Source organism: Cyprinus carpio, chromosome B3 (assembly GCF_018340385.1).
Source record: "Cyprinus carpio isolate SPL01 chromosome B3, ASM1834038v1, whole genome shotgun sequence".
NCBI lineage: Eukaryota > Metazoa > Chordata > Actinopteri > Cypriniformes > Cyprinidae > Cyprinus > Cyprinus carpio.
In genome coordinates this window covers 8,410,876-8,430,898 of record NC_056599.1, presented here as the reverse complement: position 1 = coordinate 8,430,898, position 20,023 = coordinate 8,410,876, and the positions used below count along the sequence as shown (strand labels likewise).

General features: G+C 37.5%; 1 protein-coding gene across 1 annotated transcript; it reads right to left on the bottom strand.

Moving 5' to 3' along the window:
• Positions 1 to 366: 366 nt before the first annotated feature.
• On the bottom strand, positions 367 to 19,071 carry LOC109101780 (envoplakin-like). The gene is made up of 23 exons (XM_042721354.1): positions 18,845 to 19,071; positions 15,040 to 15,139; positions 13,674 to 13,828; positions 13,467 to 13,590; positions 12,060 to 12,179; positions 10,879 to 10,920; positions 10,607 to 10,768; positions 10,209 to 10,316; positions 9,006 to 9,101; positions 8,803 to 8,913; positions 8,567 to 8,713; positions 8,259 to 8,413; positions 8,052 to 8,165; positions 7,612 to 7,618; positions 6,937 to 7,131; positions 6,622 to 6,800; positions 6,371 to 6,509; positions 5,176 to 5,369; positions 4,899 to 5,049; positions 4,581 to 4,664; positions 4,381 to 4,485; positions 4,203 to 4,295; positions 367 to 4,077 (listed from the first exon to the last, which is right to left on the bottom strand). Exons 1-23 carry the CDS (start codon positions 18,883 to 18,885, stop codon positions 619 to 621), a joined length of 6,081 nt encoding a protein of 2,026 aa, XP_042577288.1. The 5' UTR covers positions 18,886 to 19,071; the 3' UTR covers positions 367 to 618.
• Between the last annotated feature and the right edge of the window lie 952 nt (positions 19,072 to 20,023).

Here is a 20,023-nt window from a genome sequence, read left to right as displayed (position 1 = left end):
GGACCAAAACTCTAGAAAGCTATAGAATACCTGTATTGAGGAGATTTTTGTTAGCTGAACCCCTCCAGGCTAAAATATTTACTTAATTTAAATATACATTTACATGTTCACAGTTCTCTTATGTTTCATGTTTCTTGATGTCTCAAGTGTGGTATTGATTTACATTAATTCACAAATCCCCTGCAGTTCCCTCTCAAACCTCCAGGGGTTCACAAACCCCAGTTTGGGAATCTCTGCTATTACGCGTTTTCATTTAGAGATTGACTTTAGAATTGATTGATTTGAGATTGATAGAATTGAGATTGATTTTATTTGACTGTAGAAATTCACTTTAACTAGTTTGAAAATCAATACATAGACAGTCACTTTGGGTATATGTTAGACCTTTTATTATATATGAAGTTCAAAAAGCAATTCAGCAGCCCATTCATCAAGATAAACTAGAAAATAATGAGTAACTGAAAGAGCATGTTAAAAACAAAGAGAGTTAAAGATAAAAAAAGTAAAAGTATGAGAGGCTCCAGAGATTATCTTATATATGTTTATGAAAAAAGACAAAGAATCAGAAGTCCCATGCTATGCAGAACTTAAATCTGTTTTCACACTTCCGTGTTGTCTTTATCTTGTGGAGAATTTGTAGCTGGAATAGGATGGAGTGTCAACAGTGTCAGTTGAGGCAGCTGGGAGCAGGAGCAGACCTGTGGTGTGGTCCCTCTTGCATCGAGCCATGGCCTCCTTATATGTGATCTTTTCCTTCTTGATGGGGTCGATCACATTCTTCACGAAGGCGGAATCATCCTGAAGTTGCTTGGCCATGGATGCGTCGATCACTTTTGTATCGACGGCATTCTGCATGTCAATGCGACCTGCTCGTTTTGGGTCTACCAGTCCACCGGTCAGCACCTGTGCCTCCATGAACCACAAGGCACTGTCGTTGGGGATCCATCCCCTGCGGGCGGCTTCTCCCACTGACATTCGCTCTTTGGACACAGGGTCTTCAAAACCAGTAAAGGCCTTCTGGGCACTGAGGAGTTTGTGAAGCTGGCTCGAATCGATCAATCCACGCTCTGCCGCCTTGTGAATAGAGAGCTTGTCCTTCTTGTTCAGGTCCACAATACCTCCGGTGGCGGCCTGAGCTTCCAGAAGCCTCATCGCTGTGTCTTGATCAATCAGTTTGCGCGTTAGGGCACTTCGTACGGACATTCGGCTTTCTGTGCTGACATCTAAGACACCAGAAATCGGGAAGAGCTCATCTCCACTGGTGATTACCAGCGAGTTCAAGTTGCCGTTGCTGGAGTAGGATAAGCGGCGTGTCAATGTGGAGGAGTTTGTTGGAGCGAGTGTCTGAACAGTTGTTGTTTGTGTTGTACTTAGAGGAGGGAAGGACTTTGTTTTCTTTTCCCCTGCAACCAGAAGAGCAAACTCTGAAATGGTCATTTTGCCCTCTCTGTAGCGCTGAAGGTCATACTGGGTCAGTCTGCCATTTTGCAGGGCCGTACTGATGGAGTACTGCTTTCCGCTTTTACGATCCTGCAGAAGAGTGGTCTCACCTTGAGGACCGGTGGTTGTGATTTCCTCCCAGCTACACTCAAGCTCTTGGAGGTGGATGTACTGATTGCGATCAATCAGACCCTCAAGATAGGCATCATAGGGTGACATGTCTTTGCCAGTCTCTGGGTCCAGAATGGTGATTTTGGTGGAGACGTTGGTCTCTCTGGTGTTTGTATCTATATGTTGCACTGCCTTTGCTTGTTTCTGGAGGTCCATGATAGTAATTTCCCGCTGGTTGATAAGCTCTTTCACTTCCAGAATTTCTCTCTCCAGACGCTGGAGCTCAGACTCCAGCTTGATGGTCTTTTGCCTATTGACTTGGTTCCTCTCACTCGAGAGTTTGGATTGATGTTGGAAAGTTATGGTGATCTCCTGCTTTTGAGACTCCAGTCTTCTCAACTCCTGGAGAAGTTCGTTTTGCTCTTTCTTGATTCTATCCCTGTAAACAATCAAGTTGGTCTCTTCTTGAGAGAAATTTGTTCTGGTTGTCTGAATACGAGTTATTTTGTTGTTGAGTCGCAGAAGTTCTTCATCTTTGAGGGCTCTAGCATTCTTCAACTGGGTGAGTCGAGCTCTAAGGTTTTCTCTCTCTGACTCCACCGCTTGGTCCTTCTCAACCCTGATAACCTCTTTGTGGATGACCCTCTCCACAGATTTCTCTTTGGTCAGGGACTCTATGCTGATTTTGAGGTTTCGAATATCTCTCTCCAGGCGGGTAAAGCTGGCACTCTCATTTTCCAGGGTAGTACGAAGGTCAGTGATTAGTTTGTCGACTGTAGGGTCTCTCTCAACTTTCAAAACCTCCTCTATAACAATCTTTTCCTCAACAGGTGTTGGACAAGTTTCAAGTTCATAGATTCTAGCCTTGATTTGTCTCAGCTCTGTCTCTACTAGGATCTTCTTTTGCCGATCCACGAGCTCCAGCTTCTTCTCCAGCTCCAGGACTAGAGATCTCATCTGCTGCACCTCCAGTTCAAGCTGCCTACGACCCTTGATGGTCTCTTCCAAAGTCTTGACTAACCTTTCGTGGGCCAGAATTTGACTGGGATCTGTCTGAAGGCGCACAATTTCTTGGACCACAACCCTTTCCTCTGGTTTCTGTCTCTCCAGCACAATATACTTGTTTTGAAGGTCAAACACATTCTCCTCCACTGTTCGACGACGCTGAACTTCCTCACGTACTTCCCTCCTGAGACGTTCACCTTCCTTCTCCAGAAGAGGGTCATTTTCATACTTTATCAGTTCTTTGGTCACCACTTTGGTCTCCACCTTCGATCTTTCGGCCTTCCACTCATCCCTGTCCTTACGTAGACGAATCACACGATTCATAGTGGAGTCGTAGTTGGTTCTCAAAATGGTGAGCTGCTCATTCAACCTCTTAAGTTCTTTGACAATTTCAGGACTCCTCTCTTCTTTCACCACCTCTCGAGTCATCTCCTTCAGTTCAACCTTGGGCTTCTCGGCACGCAGAGTCTTTAGATCCACCATAATCACGTTGATCTCATTCTCGATGCTAGTACGCCGTTTGCTTATTTCAAGAAGCTCATTTCTCAGCCGTCTCAGTTCCACTTCTGTCTCGGGGTCAATTCTAAATATCTCATGGATGATCTCATTAAACTCTGTCTTTTGTTTGATGGTCTCCACTTGGCTGTACCGGAGCTGAAGGCTGGAGAACTCTTTCATCAAAATACTGTATTCTCGTCTGAGCTCTTCCAGGTGTACACGGAGGGTCTTGGACTCCTGTAGGAGATCAGCATCTTGCTCAACCTTTTTCACCTCTTTGATGACAGTTTTCGGTTGTATAGTTGGAATAATCCTCTCTAGATTATTGATCTGACTCCTAATTTGGAATATCTGATCATTCAAGTTCTGGCATCTGATACCCTCATCCGAGATGTCGTTTTTCAAGGTAATCACAGATTTCAGCATTTCGGGGTCTTTTTCCAGCTTCAAAACCTCTTTCTGGACCACTTTCTCTTTTATTAGTGGCCTCTTGTTCTCCAAGACAGTAACTTCCGTTCTCATATGTACCGTTTCACTCTCGTGCACTCGAATTTCCTCCTTTAGTTTGAGTATGAGCTCCCTGATCCTCGCAGCTTCAACATCCAATTTGGGATCACGCTCAATTTCTGTAAGCACCTTTGTCACCAGCTTGGGCTTCACGGTGATAATCTCTCGTTCATGACTGACAATTTTTTTGTTGACAATCTCAATTTCTGTGTGCAATTGGGATCGTTTATGGAACTCTTCGGTTATCCTCCTCTTCAATGCTTCCAAATCTGCCTCAAGCTTCGGATCACGGTAGTAATGCACGGTTTCCTTTTCTTCCACTCGCTCCACACCTCTCCGACTCTTCAGGGACACCATCCGTTTCCTGTAGGTGGCTAAATCATTCTCAGCATGACTACGGCGAGATATTTCCTCAGCCAGCTCTTGCTTCAGACCTTCAACTTCGTCCATGTCTTTTTGCTGACTTTGTATCTGAAGTTGCTGCCTCACCACCACATGGTTCACAATTTCATCATTCTATTCATGGAATACAAATAAAGATTTGTTTAATTTAAGAAGTTCATGTTAGCTGTACACCCTTCAACAACATTTGGCATTAACTTATTTATTCCAATGATTGTTGCAGCTTTGAAAGTCAGTACCTTGTTGATGAGGTCCTTGGCCAAGATCACTTTATTCAGTAGTTGATTATTCTGTGCTGATACTTCAGAGTAAAGGTTCACAACATCCCTTTCCTAAAAAGTAGCAAATTGTACAGATATTTGGAAATATACATAAACAATAAGTCATTATTATGGTCATTATGGCAAAGCAACCTACCTTTTTCTGCACAGCTTCAGCCAGGGTGATGTAATCAGTTCTTTTTGTGTTTATTTCTGGTTTTCCCAATGCACTGCGGTATTTGTTTGAATTCAGCTCATACTCCTGAAGACACAGAAGCAACAGACCATTTGCATTTATGCAAGCACTGACATGTGAAATGTGCAGTAGTATGATCATGTTCAAGATGGCCATCGTACGTTAAGAACACCCTGCAGTTCACGAGAAAGTTTCACCACACGGTTTACATCATCCTGCTTTCTACTGATGTCTTCAACTGCTCTCTGCAACCAAAAACAAATTTACATCCAATGTAAATTTAACATATCTGAGATATTTAAATGTGATACATGTAATTTCCATGCAACTAGTGGCACTAAACAGAATAGCAAAAAACAAACCGTCAATTTCCTAATAGCTTAGTTATAGTCGTTTACACATCAAAAATATTTAAGATAATATTAATAGTAATAAAAAAAAAAAGTTTTAAAACCGTGCTAATAAAACTTAATACTAACCATCTGAGAATTTTGCTTGGCATAGATTTGTGACACACTTTCACCAGGCCGAACTTCGTTATTGGGCATATTGATGAGGAAAGCAGTGAGCGACTGGATGGCACTGTTAAATTCCTGATTTTTATTGACAGCCTCTTGCAACAGAGTCGCCCTGTGAAGTAAAAAGTTTATAGTAGAGTTCAAAAGTCTGTAGCATTATAAAAAAAAAGCAGATTTACCTCAGTTAACAAAAAAGATGTCAACATAAACAATAAAAGGCCTCTTTATAACACTTCACCTTTGCTGCAGCTGGCTGTTGATGTTAGAGTAGCGATTCCTCAAGCGCCTGACCTCAGTCTCTTGGTGGCGGATATCAGGGCAATACTCCTGGAAGCTTTTCTGCAGGGAGCTGCACGCCTGCTCTGTGACTTCCAGCTCACGGTTTAACTGCTGGATGTCATCTTTCTTGGCTGCAACCTCTTTACTCATGGTCTAAAGAGAAAACAATTACAGACATACCGAAAAATCATTACATTGTTTGAATGGGAAGTTGTACCATATCAAAACCATTCCTGCTTTTATGTCAACATTAAGGCCCTGTTTACACTAGTGCATTATCTTTTTAAAAATGCAGTTTTAAAATGAAAACAATCCTAATCTACACTGGCATTTCCACTGCATTTCAGAAAAGATCTCCGTCCACACTACACAACTGAAAACGCATGTCACATGATCATTCATGCAGGTACAACAATGAGCATGATATTTTTGTTTACACGGTCGTCAAGGATACACAGAGCGAATGTGGGCAGCCATGTCATTGTTTTCAAAAGTCTTTGTTTTGGTCCATTTACACTGAAATGCAGCCTGGAGTTTTCATTCTAAAATGGGGTCAGCTGTGTTTTTGAAAGTCTCTGTTTTCGAGGGTCAAAAATGGTAATAGTGTAAACGACAGGCGTAACCCAAGCAAAAGTTATGCGTTTTAAAATGAAAACGCACCAGTGTAAACGTAGCCTAAATCTAAGATATTTAGTTAATGGCTGGTAAATTGGTGGTTTCTTTCATAAGGCTACTGTTCACTACTGTTCAAAAGTTTGGGGTCAGTCTCTTCTGCTCACCAAGGCTGCATTTATTTGTCCAAAACACAGTAGAAAGTGTATTATTGTGAAATATTATTACACATTCAGTGTCACATGATCCTTCAAAAATCATTCTAATATGCTGATTTGATATGAATATTTAATATGAAACATTTCTGATTATTATCAATGTTAAAAACATTGTGCTGCTTCATATTTTTGTGGAAACTGATAAGTTTTATTCTTAAAAAATCATAGTGATCCCACAGCGACTACTTTTAAGATACTTTATTATCTAAAAAATAAAAAATAAAAAAATGTATATTTAAGAACGTAAATGATATCAGAATGTATCCCTATAATATTATAGATAAAGACTAATATCAGCATTGTGTTTGTATAATAAGTGTCTACCTGCAGCTGTTTGGAGTGGTTGCGGATGGCATTGGGCTCATCTAAGATGCCAGTGTCTGCAGCCAACTGATCCTCGAATGCCGTCAGCACGTCGTCCACCTTCTTGATCTGTTTCTCCAGAAACATGGAAGATGTGGCCCTGAGGAAACAATCCCATGCTTTTACCATAGTATGACCCCAAAATCCATAGTAATACCACAGTACTTTATGAAGCCTTGCTTGTATGATTTACCACAGGCATGCTTTCTTACTTCTTGTTGTACTGATCAGAGAGGGCGGTGATGTTGTCTATCTTGTTGCTGACTTTGCTCAGTTTCAGCGGCAGCGAGGACGTGGTGGGCCCCAGGGGTTTCTGGGATATCAGGGGCTCCATTTCCCTTTGAGCTGATGCTTTCTCAGCCTCCAGTTTCTTCAGAATCATGACAAAACTCTGGAGAGATCAAACCAAAGTGAAAGTCACTCTATGTTTTATACTAACTATAGTATCCAGCATTTGTTTCTTCTTTGACCAACTAAATAATCACATCTAGACTCAAAAATCTTTTGGTTTTGTTTCCCACTCTTACATCCTGGTCTTTGATTCTGGCGGTCAGATCTGCGATGGGTGCAGCACGATCTAACGGAGACCTCATTCGGTTCTGGATGTCCTTCTCTAACTTCAGCAGGTCAGAATAGATCTGTTCCAGTCGGCCGTCAATGAGGCCGGCCTTCGCGCTGTCGTAAACACCCGCAACACAAACAACATGTAGAAAAAACATCATCTACAACACAAATTTAAAAATACACCACAACATCACTCCATCAAAGATGTAGATGAGTTTGTTTCTTCATCAGATTTGGAGAAATGCAGCATTGCATCACTTGTTCATCAATGGATCCTCTGCAGTGAATGGGTGCCGTCAGAATGACAGTCCAAATGCTGATAAAAACATCACAATAATCCACAAGTAATCCACAGCACTCCAGTCCATCAGTTAATATCTTGTGAAGTGAATCCTGTATGTTTGTAAGAAACAAATCTATAAGTAAGACATTTTAACTAACTGAAATACGAGTCCATAATCCATAATATTGGTTTCTCTGGTGAAAAAGTGGCCTGGTCTGAATCAGGAGAGAAATATGCATAGATCAAACATGCAGATTTTTTACAAGACATTAACTGATGTACTGGAGTGGTGTGGATTACTTGTGGATTATTGTGATGTTTTTATCAGCTGTTTGGACTCTCATTCTGACGGCACCCATTCACTGTAGAGCATACATTGATGAACAACTGATGCAATGCTACATTTCTCCAAATCTGTTCTGATGAAGAAACAAACTCATCTACATCCTGGAGCATATTTTCAGAGAAGGTTATTTTTCGAGTGAAGTATTCTTTTAACTAAAACTAAAACCATAAAAAAAACATAAAATAAACATTAACTGAAATAAACTTAATGAAAATGTGAAGTGCTGCCTTATATTGTTTTATATTTTCAGTTGAAGTACTAAAACGACTAAAACTAAATAAACTTTTTATAAAAGATAAAAAACTAAATTAATAAAACTTTAACTGCTATATATATCTATATAATATATATATATATATATATATATATATTATAATATATATATATATATAATATACATACATACACACACACACATAAAAAAAAAATTCTTAAAAAAAAAAAAAAACTAATAGTATATCATACCCTGTTTTACGAACTGCATGACTTCCACGGTCGGTGTCTTGGCCTGGGCCTGTAGAGCTGACCTCGTCCTCTTCAGATCGGAGAAATCCTTGCTCAGACTGGAAACAAGACATGTAAACACAGGAATGTTAAAACAGGAAGCAGCTGAGAGAACTACACCTGCACTTCCTGCGTCTCAGGAGCTTTATTACCTGTCCACCTTGTTGATGGCGGCTGAGTTGGGCGGAGGGATGAGGAAGCAGACTCCTGGGATGAGCTTGGTCTCTCCCTTGCTGGATTTCACCTCCCAGATCTCCTCTCTGGGATCAGAGACCAGCGTGACCTTGTCGCCTCTTTTCACAGAGTCCTGCAGCAGAGAAACGTTTAGCATGCTTCATCCTCCACTGATGGCCTTTCCAAATCTTTTGCAGCAGCATAAATATCTTTACCATCATTTTAGATCAATTTAATGCAGGCTTGATGAATACAAGTATTGATTTCAGTCAGAAAAGGACGTTACCTTCTCAGTGCTCCAGTCACACAGGGCGATGGCGCTGATGGGTTTGTCTGTTTTGCTCCGGCGCAGGTGTAGAGGAGCGATGTTGGTGCAAAGCTCTCTCAGATCCGCCAGACGCTGCTCGTTCCTCATGATGGACCTCTCCTCACCCTGCACACAAACACACACTTGTTAATTATACTGGATTATTAATATATTGCAGTGTGTGTGTGTGTGTGTGTGTGTGTGTGTGTTTTGACCTCCAGCGTGAGCAGGATCTCAGGGTTGCTCATGTTGTTCAGCACTGACGGTTCGGTCGTGGATTTGATTCTCTTCAGCGACTCAGTGAACGTCTCCAAATCCAGCTGATACTGAGATTAAAACACACATGCAATCGTTTCAGTAAATGCTCGTCTGAATCTCCTACTTCTCATGTTGTGTGTGTGTGTGTGTGTTTGCATACTTTCTTGTATGCCTCCACGTTGTCCAGGTGTGTGTCCTGACACAGACACAGATTCAGGAATCGCTGCCACTCTCTCGACACGTCTGCGCTGTATGACTGAAACACACGTGAAATCACCTTCATTCAGCCAATCAGTGACAGCAAGACTCACTCGAACAGATGAGGAAATAACAAATTAATGAACAAATTCAAGAACAAGAAAACAAATACACAATGAATAAATGTGTTAGAAACTGAATAATTAAACTGTGAAGCGAATGACTGATTAAATAAGTGAATGAATTAACATAAATGACCGAACAAATGAATGAAAAACGAATAAATTAGTGAGAGAATAACTGAATGAACTGACAAGCAAATGAATGAACAAATGAATCAATAAATAAATGAACTGAAAAAATGATTGTTTGAGTTAATAGTTAATAAATGAACGAGTAAGTGAACAAACAAATAAATCAATGAGTATGTGTGAATGAACACATCAAGCAACAAATGGTCAAAGGAAAAAAACTAAACAATTGATCATTATTAAATAAATGATGCAAGGAATGAACAAAAAAATGAACAAACCAGCAATTTATGAATAAATGTGTTAGTGACTGAATGAATAAGCTGTCAAACAAATGAACGATTAAATAAATAAGTTGATGAATGCACAAATAAATGTACAAATTAATGAACAAACACAAATGAATAACGAATCAATGTGTTAGTGATTGAATGAACAAATCAGTTAACAAACTAAATGAACAAAACAAATTAATACTAAATAAATGTGTGAATAAATGAACAAACAAATGAATTAACAAATTATTGTATAATGCATTAATATGTTAGTAAGGGAAATAATAAATGAATGAACTGACAAATGCATGAACCTATGATTAAATAAATAAATATGAGTGAATCAATGAACAAAAAATTATCAATTTAATGATTGAACAAACAAATAAATGAACAATGAATTAACGGTTAGTGAGGGAATGAATAAATTAATGAACTGGAAAAAAATAAACAATAATAATAAAAATATATTCAATGAACAGCGAGCTAGTGAATGAATGAATGAATGAACAACTAACAACAAATGGATAAACAAAAAACTGCATAAATGAACAAATCACTGACTGTCTGACTGAATGAACGAATGAATGAACGAACAGATGAAAGAATCTCTGACTGAATGAATGAATGAATGAATACCTTAACAGCGGATGAGCCGGGGTGTTTTTCCTCAATGAGCACACTGGCGTCCTCCTGTAGTTTGCTCACTTCCTTCTCGTGTGACAGCAGACCGTTGTTCTTAAACCTCTGAAACACATGCATAAAAATCATTCATATAAAAGCTTAAGTAAAAAATATCAAGAAAAATATTCTGAAGAATGTTGGTAATCAAATAGCTGACGGTAGCCATTGACTTCCATAGTATGGATAAAGAAAATCCTCTAAAAGTCAATTGGAGACCAGAAACTGTTTGGCTGCCAACATTCTTCAAAGTATCTTCTTTTTGTGTTCAGCAGGAGAATAAAACTCATACAGGTTTGAATTGTGATTTTTGGGTGAACTGTCACTTTAAACGATGAGCTTGAGCTGTGTCTCACCTCGTAGTCCATGCGCACCCCGGCGCTGTCGATCATGCGCTCGCTCCAGTCTGTGCTGATGATCTTGTGCTGCTGTTCGCTCAGATAGAGCAGCTCTTTACTGCAGCTGTGCATGAACTCATAGAGAGACGCCAGATGCTGCCGGCGCTGCTCACTCGCCTCCTACACAACAACACACACTCTCACTTCAGCTGCACTTTAGAAGGCTTTATAAAAGCATTAATGTAAACCTTTGTCATTTGTAAACATGATCAGATTTCAGAAAGTCTTACCAGTAGATCTGCACACTGCTTCTGAAGAGCAGATGTGTTATCCTGTTAGGAAAAAAAAACTGTATATTAGTAAATAACATAAAACTATAATATAATACTGTAAAATAACTATAAGAATGCTATTAAATTATAGGTTGATAAAGTTGTATAAAATTGTACTTCATAATAAAAAATAACAACTAGACAATAGTGCAATTAACATTAGTTAACATAAACTAATAATAAACCACACTTCTACAGCACTTTGATCTTAATGTGAAGATAAATCATTAAATCATTTACTCATTAATGACTTAAATCATTTAAGTTAATTATGTTAATTCACTGTGAACTAACATGAACAAACAATTCACAATTTTATTTTTATTGATTAACATTATCAAAGTCTAATAAATGCTTTTAAAATATATATTGCTCAGTGTTCGTTCATTTTGGTTGATGCATTAACTAATGTTAACAAATGAAACATTATTATCATGTATGAAATATATATATATATATATATATATATATATATATATATATATATATATATATAATATATATCTATATATATATATATATATATATATATAAACTGTATTTTTATCCTATTTTATTCAAAAATTATTCTACAGGCACCCAATTTAAAGGAAAAAATTAATTAAATGAGCGTCATGCTAAAGGCACTTGGTTCCCATCCTCTGAAATCAGTAAAATGAATCAGATTTACACAGTGTTAGTGAAAGTGCATGTGTGTGTGTGTGTGTGTGTGTGTGTGTGTGTGTGTGTGTGTTTGTTTTTGTGACATATCAGGACCCAACACTTTGTATAATGGACATGGGTATGACACAGGTATTACAAGGAGAGGGTGACTTATGAGGACATAACCAATGTCCCCATTTTTCAAAACGCTTATAAACCATACAGTATTAGTTTTTTTTGAGAAGTAAAAATGCACAAAGTTTCCTGTAAGGGTGGGTAGGGTTAGGTGTAGGGTTGGTGTAGGGCGATAGAATATACAGTTCGTACAGAGTATAAAAACCATTACGCCTATGGGATGTCACCACTTTTCACAAAAACAAACATGTGTGTGTGTGTGTGTGTTTGTGTGTGTGTGTGTGGTGGTGTGTGTGTGTGTGTGTGTGTGTGTGTGTGTGTGTGCGCGTGTGCGTGTGTGTGTGTGTGTGTGTGTGACTGACCCCGCTGCTCTCCAGGGCCGAGCGATACGCCTCTATCTGTTTATGCAGGATGTTATGGACTGCGATCTGTTTCTCCACATCAGACAGTGTCGGACCGTAAACATCTCCCTGAATCAGCTTCTGAAACACACACACACAGACACACACTCAAATGAAGCTTCTTCAGACGCTCTTGGCTTCTGTAATGTCTCTTGAGCTGTTTGGAGATGAACAGAGCTCTTGGTGTTTCATGAAAGCTTCTTCAGATCTGTGTTTTGGTTTCTGGGTGCTTTAAAGCAGTTTTCGATCTTTTAGATGCCATCAACCCTCACACATGAGGCAGCTATATTATCTTCTGTATAAAGACCCAATTTTAGGCTTGAAAAAATGATATTATAAATACATCTAAAATATTATTTGGAAAATATTTAGTTACTATATTACTTTAGTTGTATTACTTTTTTTTCTATTATAGAACTTCACCGCTATAGTACTTTATTTATATATATATATATATATATATATATATATATATATTATATAATATATATTTATTTATTATTTGCTTTCTTCATTTGTTTTTGTTTTGTTTTAATTAACATTCATTTATGTATTTAATCTAATTTGTATTTATTTACCTATTTAATTAATCCTTTATTTCTTTGTTTGTTTGTTTTGTTGTTGTTGTTTGTCTTTGTCTTAATCTAATGTGTATTTACTTATTTATCAATAAATGAATGTCTAAAATATTATTTAGAAAATATACAGATTCTGTTATAATATATAGTATATAATATATATTAAACTACTTTTATACATAGTTTCTATTAAATAAATTGTTTCTTCTATGTTAGCACTGTATTGTTATAGTACTATATGCATTTATTATATTTATTTATTGTATTTTGGTATAAATATTTGTCAGTATTTCTTTTAATCAATTTTTACATTTGTTTTTTGTTTAAAATATTTGAAAAATTTTTTTTTCCTATTATAGCACTGTACTGCTATAGTACTATATGTATGTTGATTTTATGTATTATCATCATTTTAAGCAATTTTTTATTATCAAATTTCTTCCTTTGTTTTAATCTAATGTTTATCTATTAATTATTTAATTAAATAATTTATGTATATTAATCTTCTTTTTTATTATTTATATGTTTGAATTTTGTACATTTCTTTAAACGTTTTTTTTTTTCCTATGGACGTTCTAGCACTCCCTTCTGCACCTCTAGTTTGTCTCGACCTCAGTTTGAATCCTGCTTTAAAGCACCAGATCAAGAAGATGTTCTTGAGGGATGTCAGCAGGTTCTCCTGTCACATCAGACTGGAGAAGCCTCGATTTAACTGCACTTTTCCTCTCACTTCTCTCTGTTGCACATATTGATATGCAGTCAGCAGGTGATGTGATGTGATGTGTGTCACCTGTTTGTCAGACAGCAGTTTGCTCCAGTCAACACCGGGAGGCAGGTAGAGCTCGTGCAGCTGGCCGTACAGATCTCTGTAGGTGCTGCAGTATTTGGACCAGCGCTCGTGCAGGTTACTCACGCTATACACACACACATCAGAGGAAAGTGTTAGTGCTGAGCTCTCGCTCGAGTGTACGAAGTGTGTTTGTGTTTGAGGACTCACTCCTGCTCGATCTCGCTGGCCTGTGGGTGCTGCAGTTTTTTGGCTTTGCTGACATCCATGAAGAGGTCCTTCAGTAAGATCTCTGCCTGAGACAGGTTCTCTGCGGCCGGACCCTGCTGTTTGAGAGGAGAGCCTGCACGCTTGTTCTCCAGATCCTGATCGCACAAACAAAACAGCTGGCTTAACAGTTTAGCATGTGTGCTTCTGAGCTAGCTTTGATTTGAGAGACAAAATATATTAAATATCATTGATGTTTTGATGTGATTAAAGTCATTAATGTCATATTTTTTAAGTGATTAATGTCATTTTTATTAATTATAATCTGACAAGCAACAAAATAAATAAATAAAACAAAATTAAATTAAATACAAAATAAAAGCAAAAATATAAAATTAAATAAAATGTAAAAAATAAACAAACCATACAATATCATAATAATAAAATATAATACAAATTAAATAATGTACATAAATAAAATGTAAAATGTAACTTATAAAATAAAATTTTTATATAAAATGAAAAATTAAAATAATATTAGATATAAATTAAAAAATAAATAAATTACCCCTTTTATGTTTCACAGAGAAGAAAAATAAGTCACATGGACTGGAACCATTCCAATGCTTTACTTGAGTCTGCATTTTCATTTGGGCTAAACATGAACTTGTTTTATACAGCAGGTTAAAATTTATGTGAATGTGTATAAAATGTGTTTGAATAAAAATTATGTTTTGCCATTTTAATAATCTAATGCATAATTAATGATGTCACAAGTTTATGCATTTATAAGAATAATTATAATAATTATCTACTGTCATACAGCAGGTATTGTGTGTGTGTGTCTGTGTGTGTGTGTGTGTGTGTGTGTGTGTGTGTGTGTGTGTGTGTGCGTGTGTGTATTTCAATCAAGACAACTCTCAGAAGATTTTAGCATGGTAATGGATATGACAAATTTACTGTATTTGGTCTTGGTGGAATAGATCTGCTACGCTGTTGAATTAAAAATAACCCAGATCTATACAGGTGGAGCTGGGGAAGGTGGAGGGTTTCAGAGGAACTCTGAAAATGCACTGCAAAATGTTCAAGTGGATGCTAACCAGCCATTTAAATGTAAAGCAGCAAGCTCATTGGCTGCGTATGGAGCATGAACCAATCAACTTGTGACTAAGTAGTTTAATGCTGTGAATATCAAGTTATGTTAATACCCATCAGTCTGCGCCATCTAGAGTTTCATGACTGAACTATATATATATAATTCATGTTTTATATATATATATATATATATATATATATATATATATATATATAATATATATATTATATATATACATATACACGTGTGTGAGAGAGAGAGAGAGATTCTTGCCTCCAGCAGCAGTTTATCGGCCAGCAGGACGTTCTTCTCCACCTGGTCGGCATTCTGCTGCAGGCGTGTGGTCACAGCCAGCATCTCATTGGCCTGCGACCTGAACGGATGGAAACATGAGAGAGACATTCAGCATCACTGCAGCACTATAAACATCCCATTCACATCTGCTCATGCCCGCGCCGGGACGCTTCACGTCTAAAGCTCAAGTATGTGTTTAATAGTGAGAGTCACTGTCAGTCAGTCATTTGTGGTTTGTCAAGCTCAGCAAAAGAAATGACATTTCATCAGAGTTTCTACATTCTCCATCACCCACATGAATCTACATCTTTCAATCAATCGCTCTGTGAGCTCTTCTGTGTGTTTATTGTGCTGACATTCCTGCAGTCGTTTACACAACCGCGTCACACCCTCTTGAGAGAGAGACACTGAGAGAGGGAGAGAGAGAGAGAGAGAGAGACTGGGAGAGTATGACAGACACTGAGGGAGAGAAAGAGAGAGAGAGACACTGAGAGAAAGAGAAAGAGAGAGAGAGAGAGAGACACTGCGAGAGAGTGAGAGAGCGAGTGATTGACAGGTGTGTGAGTGTGTCTGTGGAATGTTGAGGTGGAACTCTGGGAATTCCTGCTCTGTTCTTGAGGAATCTCCGCTGCTGCTGTATAAAGTCACACCCTGGATCTTTGTCTCTACACAATCAAGCGTGTGGCCGCAATTACAAGTCAAAGGCCGATTCATGCCAGACATTTCTGGGAAGGGATCTGGGTGCTTTGTGTGAGTTTCCTGCTCACTCTGTGGCATTTAACAACACTGTGCCGTTATTATTTCACTGCACAGATATAATAAGAGACCGCATGAAGTATTTGTACTAAAACTTATTTGTCAAAATTCATGCAATGGTCATATTCACAATTTTGGAAAATCAATCAATCAATCAATCGGTCAAGGTGATAAAAACACTGAAAATTATTAAATATTATAAGTGTTAATTGAGAGACAGCATGAAATGTTTGTATTTTAAAACTCATTTGTCAAGATCCATGCAATGGCAATATTTACAATTTGAATGAATGAATGAATGAATGAATGAATGAATGAATGAATGTTTAATTATTTCAAAAGTAAAAAAAAAATAAGAAAAAAACATGATATTATATTGAAGAGACTATACTTTCAAAATTTATTTGTCAAAATTCATACAATAATCATATTTACCATTTAGGAAAACAAACAGACAAACACCTACACACATGCATATAAACACAAATAAATAAATAATTAAATAAAGTGAACAATGGTGAAAACAGATTGAGAGTGTTTTAATAATCAGAGGAAGGTGAAACTATAGTGAGCGACCGGTGAAACTGACATGCCACAAACACCCGAACATTCAAACAGATGACAGCCGTTTGCTTGAAGGAAACGAATGCTTATTCTTCTGTTACGAGTGGAGCTTAAACGCAGGGAGATTTTCCTCATTCAAACGAACAATTAACCATCAGTCAATTAAAAAAATCAGTGACGCATCAGCATGAGTAATGAATTACTCACACTGATTAGCATACAATTAGATTCTGGGTTAAACACACACCTCCCAACACACACACACACACACACACACACACACACACACACACACACACACACACACACACACACACACACACACACACAGAAGAACCGGTGCTTTAAACCAGTGCTTCCCAAACCTGTCCTGGAGGCCCCCCTGCCCTGCACATTTTATATGTCTCCCTAATCAGACGCACCCAGTTTAGTTCTTGCAGTCTCTACTAATGAGCCGATGAGTGGAAACAGGTGTGTTAGATAAGAGAGACATACAAAAAGTGCAGGGCAGGGGGGCCTCCAGGACAGGTTTGGGAAGCACTGCTTTAAACAACACACCCATCTTTACATGGGCTGATCCTGAACACAAGAGCGGCTCACAAACACTGGCTACAGCCTCAGCAGGATACAAGGAAACACACACAAACACGATCAGCTGGATCCACATCAGTGTAATAATAGACGTGACTCACAGAACATACACTGTACAACAGCTTTCTGTTCTCCCACCTCTAGTCCACTGCTTCAGGCTGACAGGGAAAATATGGGACAGCACGAATGGCAATAATATAAAAAATATATCAAATATAATTTTAATATAATATAAATAAAAATAAAAATAAAAACAAAACAAAACATTCAATTATTAAATACTAAACTAAATTATTTAATATTAAAGTGCGTTTTAAAATTAAACATAAATTATAATAAATATAAGATACATAAAATAAAATGTAAAATATAACATCTAAAATACAAATTATTAAAAAATTTAATATATAATAAATATATAATTAAATAAATTTAATAAATTAATAAATTTAATGGTAATATCATAAATTTTATTAAATAATATAAAATAAAATATAACTTATAAAAAATGAAAAAAAAAAATAAACCTGGAAAAGCGCTATATAAATTAAACTATTAATAAAATAAAATAAAATGTGCTTCCTTGACTTACACAGAATAATTTATTTTCTGTTCAGTATTGCTGAGCATGTCTTAAGATACCAAGAGCCATGAACTTGTTTTATTCAGCAGGCTACAATTTTGTGATGGTATGTAAAATTTATATGAATAAAAAATGATGTTCCACCATTTTTAAATCACCTAATGCATGATTAATAATGTGATAAAACCTGCATGCATGTGTAATGGTTACACAAGAGGCGTGTCTGCTGCTGCTGTCAGAGTCTGATAGATATCTCATCTTCTGTCCTACAGCATCTGCTGTCTCTCCTGTCGGTTTGTATATGACACATGAACTCGTTTACTCAGAATACGCTGTAGTTTAGATGTCCCAACCCACACCGCACACAGACAAACTGTCAACCAGTTAATACATAAAATATAATAAAAATTCAATTCAGTTAAATTAATGCTTATTCAATTTATCCAGATTAATATTTCTGTCCAACTGTGTATAACATTTTACAACAAGGTCCCAACAGTTATATAGCAATACATTTGCAACAGCATTCATTAATCTTTGTTAATGTAAGTTAATAAAATAAATGTGTAAAATATGTCTTTTTTTTATCTAGAAGATTCTTTCTGTCCAACATTCCAGAAAAATAGATTTAACAATAAGATCCCACTAGTTGAGCAATATATTTGTAAATGTATTTATCAAACACAATTGTTCATTGTTAGCTCATGTCAGCTCAGGTACATTAAATAAAATTAACAGAAACTTCTGATGCATTAGTAAATATTGAAATGACCATTAACTAAGATTATTACATGCTTTCTTTCATTGTCAGGTCATGTTAACTAATACGATGTTAACAAAGACAATCTTATTGTCAAGCACTACCGGTTTTTCTGGTCACTAAATAAATTAATTTCATTATTTCAGCTCCACTCGATGAATGTTATGTTGATTAGTCACGTAATGAGCAGGATAATCAGGTACTATCATTATCGGCCGAAGACACGGATCAGCTTGTCATGCATTATTTTGCAATAACGCCAGTTTCATGGTACATTATCCCTAATAAAACATCCAGATTACTCAATGACCCGTGTGTGTGTGTGTGAGTGAGTGAGATACGGCCCTGCCCTGCCCTGCCATAAAGATAAATTACACACTCTACATTATCACACAAATCCAGTTAACTCTATAGTCAATGCTATAATGCATAAACAGCAGTCTGTTTCTACTCTAAAATGCCTTTAGACAGATCTGTCATTCATTATATCATATGAGAGCGAACAGAAACAAGAACGGATGGAAACTCACTGTCCAGCCTTGACAGGACTGTATTCCTTCTTCTTAAACATCCCGCGTGCTGTGTCTGAGAACCGTCTCTGCGTCTCTGTGCTGTCGAGGTCCCTTCTGTCTTGTGTTATGGTTGTCTGTCACCTGCTGTGGCTCCGCCCACTGAAACAGGTGTGTCACATTCAGGTGGTTCAGACTGGACGTACCTGTTCCTGCCCTCTGAACTCCTCCGGCAAACTCTTCCTCTTCTGCACTCTCACCGTCCTCTGAAAAACCTGCTCGACTGACGCCGCCGCAGACCAGCTAAACATCACCGGAAACAACGCTCATGTGTCATAGAGCAGATAGAAATGCTGATTTTAATGCATAAACAGATTACTAGAATACGCATTACTGTTCAAAAGGTCTTTTTTTGAACGAACTTAAAGGTGGGGTAAGTGATTTCTGGTAGCCAATGTTGACATTTGAAAACACCAAAACAAACACAACCCCACTCTAAAAGAGTCTCGCCCCATTTTGATAGCTCCGCCCCACATATACGATGATTAGTCTGTCTACACCAGACGCGAGTGGCGCGGCACGACAAAATACTATGAAACTCATTATAATCAGTGATGCTGTCTACAGCATAGATATCTATGGTCTACACTGGATGCGGCGAGGCACGACACAACAAATCCCCGACAGAAAACTGATGCTGCGTTCTATTTATGACGTATTGACACATATTTCAAATGATTATCAATGGTCGCTTTGTCGCGTCCAGTGTAGACCATGGATATCTACGGGTCCTAGACATGGGTCCTACTTCTTGCCTTATTTGCTTAAGCCTTCTTTTCTTCCGCAGACGTTTTCCTCTTTTGTTTTTATCTGCCATCTCTATCTTTCTGCCGCTCGGCTCGGCTAATGTCCATCCTGTGCACTGAACGCTGAACTGAACCCTTACTGCTGATTGTCTACAAGTTTGTTTTGCTACTCGGCCCGAATCAGTTTTCCCAAGCGTTTTTGGAAAATCGCTTACCCCACCTTTAATACTTTTATTCAGCAAGGTTGCATTAATTTGATCAAAAGTGACAGTAAAGACATTTATAGTCTTACAAAAGATTACTATTTCTGTTTTTTTGGACCTTCATCAAAGAATCCTGAAAAATTAAATGTATCACAATTTCTAAATTTTGTTTTACTGTTTTCATCATATGT

What these genes read in the sequence shown, in the direction of transcription:
- LOC109101780 (XM_042721354.1), bottom strand. Translation starts at nt 18,885, where the DNA reads ATGTTTAAGAAGAAGGAATACAGTCCTGTCAAGGCTGGACA. An exon ending in CGGCCCTGGAGAGCAGCGGG is followed by an intron (nt 10,921 to 12,059) that starts GTCAGTCACACA and finishes TTTTCCTAACAG; the next exon opens with GATAACACATCTGCTCTTCA. An exon ending in CCAAGCAAAATTCTCAGATG is followed by an intron (nt 4,665 to 4,898) that starts GTTAGTATTAAG and finishes TTTTGGTTGCAG; the next exon opens with AGAGCAGTTGAAGACATCAG.